Source organism: Electrophorus electricus, chromosome 9 (genome assembly GCF_041902795.1).
Source record: "Electrophorus electricus isolate QZ-2024a chromosome 9, ASM4190279v1, whole genome shotgun sequence".
NCBI classification, from domain to species: domain Eukaryota; kingdom Metazoa; phylum Chordata; class Actinopteri; order Gymnotiformes; family Gymnotidae; genus Electrophorus; species Electrophorus electricus.
This window is the reverse complement of record NC_137505.1, coordinates 21,687,948-21,699,844: the sequence shown is the minus strand read 5'-3', so window position 1 is coordinate 21,699,844 and position 11,897 is coordinate 21,687,948. Positions and strand designations below refer to the sequence as shown.

The 11,897-nt window shown below is 43.0% G+C and overlaps 2 protein-coding genes across 3 annotated transcripts; both read left to right on the top strand.

The window, feature by feature from the left end:
• The first annotated feature begins 698 nt into the window (after positions 1–698).
• sowahca (sosondowah ankyrin repeat domain family Ca) lies at positions 699–4,125 on the top strand. Its single transcript, XM_081720904.1, is given in 4 exon segments — positions 699–1,044; positions 1,046–1,114; positions 1,117–1,344; positions 1,346–4,125. Coding segments are annotated over 4 exon segments (1,716 nt in total). The 5' UTR covers positions 699–993; the 3' UTR covers positions 2,714–4,125.
• Positions 4,126–6,217: 2,092 nt separating this feature from the next.
• Positions 6,218–11,418, top strand: akap17a (A kinase (PRKA) anchor protein 17A). Of its 2 annotated transcripts, XM_027025081.3 has the most exons (6): positions 6,218–6,350; positions 7,263–8,026; positions 8,369–8,517; positions 8,641–8,749; positions 9,066–9,197; positions 9,791–11,418. In XM_027025081.3, exons 2-6 carry the CDS (start codon positions 7,271–7,273, stop codon positions 10,625–10,627), a joined length of 1,983 nt encoding a protein of 660 aa, XP_026880882.3. In that variant the 5' UTR covers positions 6,218–6,350; positions 7,263–7,270; the 3' UTR covers positions 10,628–11,418. The 2 variants fall into 2 exon arrangements, with proteins under 2 accessions (XP_026880882.3, XP_026880881.3); XM_027025080.3 differs by having other exon boundaries at positions 8,369–8,749.
• Positions 11,419–11,897: the final 479 nt, after the last annotated feature.

Sequence of the window (11,897 nt, the reverse complement as noted above, 5' to 3'; positions counted from 1 at the left end):
TAATAACTAAGATAACTAATCTAACTAACCTAGGCTAGGTAATAACTAAGATAACTAACCTGGGTTAGGTATTAACTAAGATAACTAACCTAGGTTAGGTAATAACTAAGATAACTAACCTAGGTTGGGTAATAACTAAGATAAACAAGACAACTAACCTAGGTTACGTAATAACTAAGATAACAAGATAACTAACCTAGGTTATGTAATAACTAACCTAGGTTAGGTCATAACTAATCTAACTAACCTAGGTTCGGTAATAACTAAGCTAACTAACCTAGGTTAGATGCCATTTGTAATAACTAAGATAATGTTAGATGCCATTTGTAAAATTAACTAATAACAAAAGACTTTAAATGTATTTTATTTACGGATGAGTAACAAAGCCAACTCATCGCTCCTATCCCAATAAGTGAGGCAACCGACTCAGTCAAATCTGTCGCTCAGGTGAATCTATCGCAAATCGTGTTTTAAAAACGTATTATAAATGTAATTCTGTTGTTTTCTAATGTATACTTAATTCTAAGGAATATTATTAATTTACTTTTTTACATTTGCGTAAATAACGCCATACCCACATTTTTAATAATGGTCATAATTCAACCCCTAAAGTGTAAAATGGTATTTCCCTGACCCTCCTTATCACACTCGTCACTGCAACAATGCATTAGCGTCCATTTTGGAGCACTCAAGCATGCTGTCTCGCTGTAGTATTCTCGGGGTTTTGAGCCAAAATGATCGATAACGTAAACCAGTTACACAACTTTGAGCTCTTTAGCTACCGGGAGTTGCTAGGATGGGACGCAAACATCTTTGCGAGGACTGCGACCCCTATCTGACACTACCCACTGATTTTGTGGATGACACACTTTTGATAACGGAGGACAGGATATCGTTACCTGCTTCTTTGCAAAATGTTTAAATATGTTATATGCTTCGGGTGCAACAAATATAGAATAACATATATTTAATAATAAAATAACAATTTGCACAATGGCGACAGAGTGCACACAAGAGGCCGTTTTGGAGTTTCTAATTGAAAAGGGGGGGGCGTGTGAAAAATAAAGTGTTAATAGACCATTTTAAAGTGTTTTTTGCTAGTGAAACCACAAAAGAACATTGTTCAGTGAGGCATTCGGGAGGGCTGTAGACAACGTTGCCTACATCAAGCAGGAAAACGAGGATAAAATTGTCTGTTTGAAAAAGAAATATCGTGAACATGGGAGAAGGAGGGAGAAGGCGGAAGATGGCAAGACCCCTCTCGCTCAGAGTTCAGCATCGCCGCACTGCAACGCCAGTGGAGCCGTAAACGACCAAAGAAATGGAACGTCATTCAGATGTTAGAGAAAACGGCATCGATCACGACTCATTCAATCGCATCCGGGACGTGGCATCAGTCGGGAATGAGAACAGTTTGGAATCCTATGAAAAAAACGATTGTAGCAAAAAAAGTGATTCACCTGCAGCCACGAGTGGCGATAAGAGAATGCACGTGAGTGTGTCAGAGAAAGAGGATAACGGCCCGTGCGTGTCAGACGTTGCGCTGACTGAAGCAACCGGTTCGGATTCCGACTATAACCGTTCGCATGATGCAAACCTGAAAGAAAAAGAGCCTGCAAACGTGCCTGAAAAAGATAAACCGGCAGACGAAATTGAGCGTGTCGAGACTGAGGACACGTGCCTCCGTGACCGCCCGGGGAAGCTGGACGCGGCGCGCAGCAAACGCGCGCTCTCAGCGCAGCCCGCAGCCCGTCGGCGTGGGACACGCGACACGTCGAGCAATGCGATGGCCGGTGTAAGCGACGCCGACTCGTCGGCGCCTTTAGGCACGGACGGCAGTGCGCCAAGCGGGGGACGCAAGAGCTTGGCTGAGCGGGTAGTGGGCGAATCCCCGCAGGTGCGGCGCAGCCTGCTCCGGAGAAGCTCTCAGGGCTGGGCGACGGCTGGGCGACAAGATTCAGTGAAGGGCGACGGAGACTCTGTGTCGGAGGACTCTGCCTTCATCGCGCTGGACCCGCTGGAGCACGAGTGGATGATGTGCGCAAGCGATGGGGAATGGGAGAACCTTCAGCGTCTGCTGACGCGTGAGCCCAGCCTCATCACCAAGAAGGACTTTGTCACCGGCTTCACGTGCCTGCACTGGGCTGCCAAGCAGGGCAAGTGTGATCTCATTGCCATGCTGATCACATTTGCGCAACAGCACTCTGTGGCGGTCGATGTGAACGCCCGCTCATGTGCAGGATACACCCCTCTGCACCTGGCTGCCATGCACAGCCACGTGGAGGTGATGAAACTGTTAGTGGAGGCTCACGGCGCCAACCTGGAGGTGCGGGACTACAGCGGGAGAAAGCCCCATCAGTACCTCAGCACGGCCGTGGCAGCGGACATCCGGGACATTATAAGGGTCCATGGGGACGAGGACACGGAAGGTGGTGCTGGACACTGGCGTCTCCCTAAGGTCTTCCAGTCCAACCTGAATCCGTTACGGATGCTGGTCCTGACTGAGGAGGGTGTGGGCGGAGCCTGTGAGGGTGTGGGCGGGGCCAGGCCCAGGCCACTTTACCGCAAGGCTTCCATTGGCAAAATCAAGCTGAAGGGAGGCCGGTCCAAGACCCAGATTGTTCACAGCACCTCGTTCAGGGAAACCGAGGAAGAGGAGGAGTCCCTGAAGAGCCCCGTCAAGTCTAGACCTGTGTCCAACCTCTTTGGATAAAACAGATACATTTTTCAGTGTAGTGTAAAAAAAAAAAAATTGATGGAATTAAAGAAAATGAAACGGTACTCTTTTTTTTTTTTTTTTAACTGAAATGAGTTCTGGGACCTGAGAAAGTCACCATTTTCCTTTTAGTGTAGTAGTTATTTCAGATTATGTCAAACTCCAAAAGCATTGACAGCATGAAGACAAACAGTTGGCGGTTAGGCTTTTGACTGGTGATATGAATTAGTGCTGAATTAGGTCTGTCTAAAGCTTTAGTCCGTGTGGAAATGTGACCCACATGGGAACTTAAACTTATCAACACTTGCTGGATCACAATGGAACTGCACTTGACACTTTGACATTAGTCTGAGACTCTAGCTTGTACTGCTTTTATGAGAGTAATAACCTCAGACCTATTAATACAGTCATATATATGTATGTAAATAAATTAAAAACCTATTTACATACATATTTAAATTAATTAGCTTTAAATATATTAGATTTTGTCAGAACAGAGAAACCGATCACTTATGCATAATGCATTTTGCACCTGTGTGTTTGGAGCCGATTTTTTGAGCCTGTACTTTCTGCTTTCCTCATTGCATGGTTCAGTCTTAGCCTCCTTTGGGACTGTGTGCATTTTAAGGCTCTTTTGTTTTGGATTTCCTTTTCTGGGTTGGTGTGGTTATAAGTGGCTTTTAGAGGCACCATAGATTGATGGATAAATGTGAAAAGCAATCATGACCCTTGCAGTCAATATATGAAAACAGCCAGATTTTTACACGCTGTTTTTTTTATAAGCTGTTGTTGTGTGAAATAGCTGCTATTTTATATATTTTAAAAATTATTCCATATGCTGTTAACCTCTGTCAAACTTTAAGTTGGGTGAGGCTAAAAATTAATTACTTAATCACTGAAATCTGATATCTGGTTTATGTACAGCATTTGACTGATGCTCCTCTCCAGAATGACTTATTCATCAGTATGACAGTATGTGTGCTCCCTGGACAACAACACCTCTTATCTGTTGCTAGCACTATACCTGCTCTAATGGTAGGTAGTAAATGCTTGGGATGTTTCCTAACATGCTTTTAAATTTTGAATACCATTCCTTAATGCAGATGTTAATTGTAGTGAACACCTATGTCACTGGGAAAATTGGTCAGTCTGAAATGATTTGAGTCATTTATGTTTTTGAAGGATTATAAGTAGGCCTTTCAGTCAAATTAAACAAGGTAAATATAGAAATATAGTTTGGGTTTTTTTCCATTTTGTTTACATGAAAATTATATCATCGAAATTGTAATTTTAGAAATCAGTCAGATTTTGCAGTGCACTTTAACCATACCTTTGTGAATTCAACCACTCTCCTTTGGAAGAAAACAATGATTCACGCAATATAAAAATAAAATCTTTATGTTATTCTATTACATGTATTATCTATAATATTCGATTTAACCTGTTTTTAAATGAATCATTAATGCTTGCATAATAGCCAACCTTCTGGTGTGCGTTTATTATTCATTTGATTGCAAGTATCAGATATGTTACATTTCACTTCTTAACTGAATGTTCTAGAAAGTTTAAATCCTTCAGAAGATGTTAATATGACATTATTTAAATTGGAATTTAGATATATACGATCATGAATTTGGTAAAAATGACAGGCATTTAAAATGTTTACATTTGTTCTGGTAACATGAGAGGAATCATTAAAAATGCTCTCTTAAAAGCCTATAAGCACATTTATCCTGCATTTGTCAGTATATTATCAAACAGCACAGACAGAAAAATTATTATATCCTCAAGAAAAAAAGAGCCCTGAACATTCCTTCTTCTTTAACCTGCTACAATTCTATTTCGTGGCATTATATTGTACTTTTCACATTTACATTTACAGCTCTACAAAGATCCCGTTCCAGACACCTAACAAAGAAGCCAAGGGTGAGCTACAGCAGATGTACCCTATCAAAGAATCTTAAGATGGCATAAAAAAGAAACCTTAGAGCACCCAGAGTAAAAAAAAAAGTACATTCTCATTTGGTAGGAGCACAAAGTGTTACATAGTGCTGGCATTTACCTAATCAGAACGGAAACAAATAAAACTGAAATAAACTACTAAAGACTAATAATGGTAAAGTCAGTTGTTGATGACATAAAGGATCTAAAAAAAGAACATGTTTCAGTAAGGAACTTGGTCAACGCTCCAAAAGGTCTGCAGCAGGCCACGCCATCTCCATTCACCCGAACTCTGTATAAGCCTGACTAGATCCACATCACAGCAGGCACTACACTACATTAGAGGGGAGATTGGGAATATCTGATTTAAAGATACAAGGGCAGTGTATTTAAGATCAATTACAATTTGATCATTTCCTATTTCCTTTCCAACAAATTTACGCTAAACTTAATATCACGTTTCAAAAGCAAAATCTCTAGCTAAAAACTACATTCACCTTTTTTTGTGAGTGGAAGACTGAAGTCATGCGTGCATTATGTCAAAGAGAGATTAATGCCGTTTTCGGTAGGCAAAAATATTCCAAATCCGATACGCTTTGTCCTACGTCTATTTTTTTTTTATCTCAAATGTCATTATATCGTTTTAATTATGATCTCTTTAAAGCTAAGCTATCGAGGAGTTTACGGCATAAAACTAGCAAATTCATTCAAGTTTTTTTTTTCTATGTAGCTTTTCAAATTCGGTTTAGCGAAGCCATTTTATATTAGGTTGACGTTTTTCTAGGTAATCCAGGCTCTTATGCAGTTGGCTAACTTTATTCATCTGATACACAAAAGACCTTCCCTTTCTGTTCCCAGCACTGCTTAACGTGACCAGACTGAAAATCTGTTTTCATCCCCTTTAATAGTCCACGTCTCCGGTAATCCTTGCAAAGGTTTGGAGGAGTAAAGGACGTAGGACAAAACGTATAATTATCACATGATGGAGGTGTTTTTGTGATCTCATGGTGACAGAGACGTTTTGGTCGGTGATCTACATGTGAACTCCTTTTTCCCGCACGGTTTATATATATATATATATATATATATATATATATATATATATATATATATATATATATATATATATATATATATATATATATACATACACACACACGCACGCACCGTTACGACAACCTTGCTCTTGGACTATGGTATTTCTCCACTTTCTTAAAGTCTTTAAGCTGATTGCTACATGTATTATGTATTATCACTGCTGATTTGGCCCTATTTGCAATGTCTGCTGGGTCATCTGGACTTGCTTGCGTGTTTGGATCTGTGTGTTTCTTGTGTTTGGAACTGCATTCCTCTGTAGGTTGCCATGTGAATGATTAAGTCCCCAGTATGTGTAGCTGTTATGTACTCTTGTGATAATTCAGTTCCTTCTGTCCTGATTATTTTTTTGTTATTTTCACTAGCTGCGGATCACGCGCCAGCCTGAATAACATCTGAATATTAACAAAAACTCAGATGTAAAAAAATATCGCACGATGGCATCACGAGAAGCGACAAACACTTCCGGGTTTTCATGACGTAGCAGGAAGTCGGAAGCGTCCTGTCCATTTTGTGGAAACTAGACTAGCTGCGCTTTATTAGTCACCTTTCAGCATGTGAAAGATGTAACCAGTTTCCTTGGCACATTATCAAGAAGGTTGGTTGCAACTTGTGAATAAATTCGAATGTTTTTCTGACTGTGAAGCATTTGTTTGTGTTTTTAGTGAGTGAGAGGCTAGAGAGCGAAGTACTGCTGCATTAGCGGTTTCAGCTAACGCTAAATAGCTAAAGTTTCAGGACACTGTTTCCACAGATAATAGTTGTGTTTTCATATTAGGTTTTTATATTATACTATTAGATTTTCATTCACCCGTAATGTATTCGAGTCCGTGTCAGTCCCCAGCGCTGTTCTGGTGGTGAAGATCGTGGTTAGCACGTTTGCTAGGCTAGCTAGCGTTAGTGGAGGGAGATTCGTTCGTTACGAAGTAAAATATAGTCATCTTGGCTTTATAGTCGTCTGGCTTTAATGCAGCTCCTGTTATTGAGCAGATGTACCTGGTTCGGTTTTGCATTCACTTGCATTTAATTGATCTTAGCACTCAACTGCCTTAAGGTATTGCAAATGGTTGAAGGCATCCTGTAAGCAAAGGGAAGATTTTTTTTAGTATTGATCTGGTCCAATTTTGTGTGGTATTAAGTTGCTTTGTCCACAGGAATATTTTAAACGAAAATATATAAAATTAAATGTCAGTCATTAGAAGGGGCTTTGTCATTTCATTGGTCTTCTCACTTCTGGTGTTGTGTGCTATTTACCTAGTTATGAGCCAGGGCTTTGATTCACAATAATAAAATATTTTTTCTTTGAAATTGGGGGGGAAATGGAGGTCATGTATGCCTTTAAACCACTGCCTCGAACAGTATTTACATTATAATTGTAGATGATATGGGTCCTTCTTAGCCTAGTTTATTGTAAGCACTTTCACAGTTATCTCCATTATCTGGCATCTTATCCTGGTTGTGGTTGTACTCTTTACATTACTCAGTCTTTCTCTGTTTCAATTAACAACAGCTGCCAAGATGACAACCATTGTCCATGACACCACAGAAGCTGTGCAGCTTTGTAAAGAATACAACCTCTACCTGAAGCCCATTGCCAGGATGACAATCAGTGTAGCTCTGCCTCAGCTTAAGATGCCTGGCAAGTCTATCTCCAACTGGGAGGTGATGGAGAGATTGAAGAACATGGTCCAGCCTGACCAGTTCTCCTCCCTGCGCATCTCCAAGAGCACTATGGATTTTATCCGCTTTGAGGGCGAGGTGGAGAACAAGAGTGCCGTCAGGAGCTTCCTGGCCAAGCTAGATGGAAAAAGCATCAAGCTAAGCGGCTTCACAGACATCCTGAAAGTTCGCGCGGCCGAAAACAAGGTAGATTTCCCCACCCGCCACGACTGGGATTCCTTCTTCAGGGACGCCAAGGACATGAACGAGACCGTTCCGGGAGAACGACCCGACACCATCCACCTTGAGGGGCTTCCCTGCAAGTGGTTCGCCCAGAAGGACAGCCCTTCCGACAGGCCTTCAGAAGCCGTCCTCAGGGCTGTGTTTGAGGGCTTCGGTAAGATCCGCAACGTGGACATTCCTATGCTGGACCCGTACAGAGAGGAGATGACGGGCAAGAACTTCAACACGTTCTCGTTTGGTGGACACCTGAACTTTGAAGGCTACATACAGTACGAGGAGCACACAGGTTTTGTGAAGGCCATGGACATCTTGAGAGGGATGAAGCTCATGCTCAAAGGAGAGGATGGCAAAGCAGTGGCGTGTGGTATCAAGGTCAGCAGATGCAGTGTGTGGTTAATCTCTAATGGATAAATCTCAGTCTCACTGAGTCTCACTCCTCATATTTCACCCCCTTGATATAAAGTTTGTAATCATATTGTCCTTGTTATCCAAATAATTAAGTTTTTTTTTTGTCCCTGGGTTTTGTCCTATTTCTGAAAGTCCTACACCTTTAGTAATCAGAGACAACCTCCTGCACAGGCTTCATGTATGGAGAGGCATTGCTTAGTTCACTAGTGCTATGCTTCTTATAGATTGTGATATTTTCACAAGAACGTTGCCATGAACTACCTTGAACCTTGCCCATGTAACACAAGGCAATTAATGTATTTTCAGGTGACCTTTGACACAACCAAGCACCTGAGTGACTCATCACTGAAGAAGCGCCAACAGGAGCGTGCAAAGCTCCAAGAACTGGAGAGGCGGAGAGAAGAACAGAAACGCAGAGAGAAAGAAGAAGAAGAGAGGCGCAAGGAGGAGGAGCGGTACTGTTCTCTTCATAACACCACACCCCTGGGGCCTTTCGGGCTACCTGAAAGTACGAGGCTCAAGGCGTTGTCTTTGGCCGAAGGGTTCGGGAGTTCTTGTTTTTACGACTCTTTTTGCAGGAAGCAGCGCGAACTGGAAGAGGAAGAGAAGGAGAAACGCAGGGAGGAGAGGCTGAGGAGACGCGAGGAGAGGCTGAGGGAGCGAGAAGAAAAAAGGAACCAGAAGAAGGTGGTGGATTTTCCTTAGTGGAATGTTTTTCCTTGCATAAGATAATGATGAGGCGCTCAGTTTTTGGGTAAAGTAAAAAGAGCTGAGGTGGTTTAGTTTGGGCAATACAAGCTATAATAAAGGTGCAGTCAGAAACATAAATTCATCTGCCATCAAGTGTGCTTGGTGAGTCCTAGATCAGTGACCATTGGAGTCAAACCTAATAAGCCGAGGTGCAGAGTTGCATCATGCAGTAATGCGTTAATTGGTAGTATTTCATATAAATGATTACTAATTAACATATGTTATTACTAATTATTATAAATTCCCAACAAAGGCAAAGAAGCAGCAGGAGGAGGAGCAGAAAAGACTGCATCTGAAGATCGCCACGGAGGAGCGGAAGCTGCTCCTGGCACAGAGGAACCTCGAGTCCATCCGCTTGATTGCTGAGCTGCTGAGCAGAGCCAAGGTCAGTCACCACTGAGCCTGTTAGGCTCAGCCATGCAGCAGCTCATTAGACTTACAGGAAAAGTCGAGCCCAGCCGCAGCCAGTGGACGCTGCCCACCAGCAATGAGGTGTGGACGCTGACGGCATGTGTTGGCGGAGCGCTTTGTTGTACGGGTCCAGCATTAAAAGCGTGAACACGAGCAGTTTTCCATATGCAAGTTGCATGAGTACAATTACAAGCTTTTACCTTCAATTCAGTCACAAAGATAGGCCAATGACTGGGCTGAGGAGATGGAAATTCTGTAGGGGAAAGGTCAAAATCTCTAATCTTAGCAGTTTAATGGAAAATTAGAGAAGGAGCACAAGTTGGACGTCAAAAGCTCCAAAGCAGAAAAAGCTAGTATGTATGGTGAGATGTATTGCAAACCTCTACCCAAATTTGTCACCTGTCTGAAGCAACTTTCTACTCATTATTCAAAGTATTTGAAGTCTAATCTAATGGTAGCCTCCTTAAAATCTCAAGGGTTACATGAGGTAAATAGCTTCATTCAGCTGGCAGAAAAAATTGTGTCAGTGCCTGATTCAGACTAGTGGAATCCCTGTGCCCTCTGCAGGCCCTGAAACAGCAACAGCTAGAACAGGAGAAGGCGGAGCTTGCCCGAAAGCAGAAGGCGGAGCTAGCACGCTTGCAGCAAGTGGAGGAGCGGCGGCGGCAGCAGGAGGCAGAGCTGCATCGCGTGGAGCAAGAAAAGGCCCGAGCTCTGGAGCTGCAGAGGAAAGAGCGTGAGCTTAGAGACCGTCTGCTGGGGAACCTGCTCAAGAAGAGCACTACTGCTGACTGCCAGCAGGGGGAGCAGCTTGACTTCCCTGCAGAAGCAGCAGAGAGCGAGCTTGACCTCCAGGCCTGTGAAGTGCGAATGCAGCTGAACGGTGTGACCTGCCGGTCGGAAGAAACCAAGCCTGTCGCTGCGTGCTCTGTCACAAAGGGGCGGCAGGAGAACAAAGCAAGGAAGCAGGAGAAACCTCCAGGAGATGAGCAGAGAGGTTTGAAAGAAAGGAGACGCAGTCCAGAATCTTCCGGCAGTAGGCGTGGGCGGAGCGCCCACGCGCACAATCGCAGCAGGGAGCGGAGTCATGGGCACAGGAGTAGCAGCAGAAAGCCCAGTTATGGGCGGAGTCGGAGTGGTCGGAGGCGGAGTGGTGACGGGCGTCATGGCCGTGGGTGGAGCCCCAGCGGGTACAGGAGGAGCCGTGAGAGAAGCCACAGCTACGGGAGGCGGGGCCGAGGAAGCCGCGCGTGTAGTCATGGTCGGAGCAGCAGGTGTAGTCATGGTCGGAGCAGCAGCTCTAATACTGGGAGCAGTAGGAGCGGGAGCATGAGCCGCTCCTCTAGCCGAGGGCGTCGGCGACGGTCCTTCAGCCGGCAGAAGGAGCGCTCCAGACACCACTGAAAACGTGAGGCTGTTTAGAAGATCCTTAGAGAGAGACAACAGGAGTTCCACTAAACACTTGAATTAAATCTCTGATGAGCAGATGTTTTGCGCATGGTATGAAATCATACTGTGAGAATGCACGACTGTGTACGCCTGACTGGTGCACATCTGCGTAGAATTCAGTGCTGCTTAAAATGACAGAGGCTTACTGGAAGCTCTGTCAATAAATTAAGTCAGGATTTCATTTTCCACAGGTGCTCTCCAATCGGTCCAAGGTCCTGAATTTGACAAACCATTAGCAACATCTTTTATCCAACAAACACAAACAGTATCTTTGTTTTTTCTTGTGGACATGTGGTTCAGGCTGGCTCCATTTACAACAACACGCTGAACTCCACCCAACAGCAACATGGTGAATGTTGCATTGTATTCCACTTGTTTTTAAGCTTGGTGTTGCTTGAGGTCACTGGGAACCTGGGATTTGTATCTCGCCAGCACGGCCCGCAGCCAAGCCTGTGTTTTTTGCTTTTGTTTGTCTGTTTGTTTTTCCACGTTCCTTTCCCATTGCATAGTAGTGTGCATTTATAGTTAGCTGCAAAGTCAGAAATATTTGAGACTTTGCCCAATATCTTTTTTTTTTTTCCTTAGTGTTTTTCTTTCTTCATATAGGTAACTGTTAAGTGTAGAAAAGATCAGAATGAGCGGACGGAAAGGATGGCCCTCTCGAGCGTGTCTGAGGTGCACTGGTCATCGTGCTTCTTGAGATTGCCATCTCTACGTAATTGAGTTGCTGCCTTTTGAGTTACAATTGGATGAAAACGACATCTGTTAATTTCATGCACTTCGTAAGAATCTGTTTTATGTTAAAGTGTATCTTTTAAAGGGTATCTTTTGCCATTGATTTTTAAGGATGCACCTGTTTGGAAAGCTTTTTTTTTTTTTAATTTTTTTTTTTTTTTTTAAGTGAACCAATATATGAATATTTGCATGCGATTTGGTCCCTAATTGCCATTCTACTACACTGAAGGCTTTTACTTTACATCAGATTGGTATAACAGTTCTTCTTAATAATAATGTATTAGATGTTTAATTTGTTAAGTTTTATTTAGTTTTCTATCCAGTAGTGACCCTCATTAGGAAGGTTCAGACTCCAATGTTTAAAGAAATGGGAAAAAAAAAAGCATTGGAAAAAAAAAATTTAGTTTTGTAGCTGTTTCTTGCGCTCAGTTCAGTGTTTGAGTTGCACACAGAGGAAATGGAGGACACACATCTGCTTCTGTTAATTCTC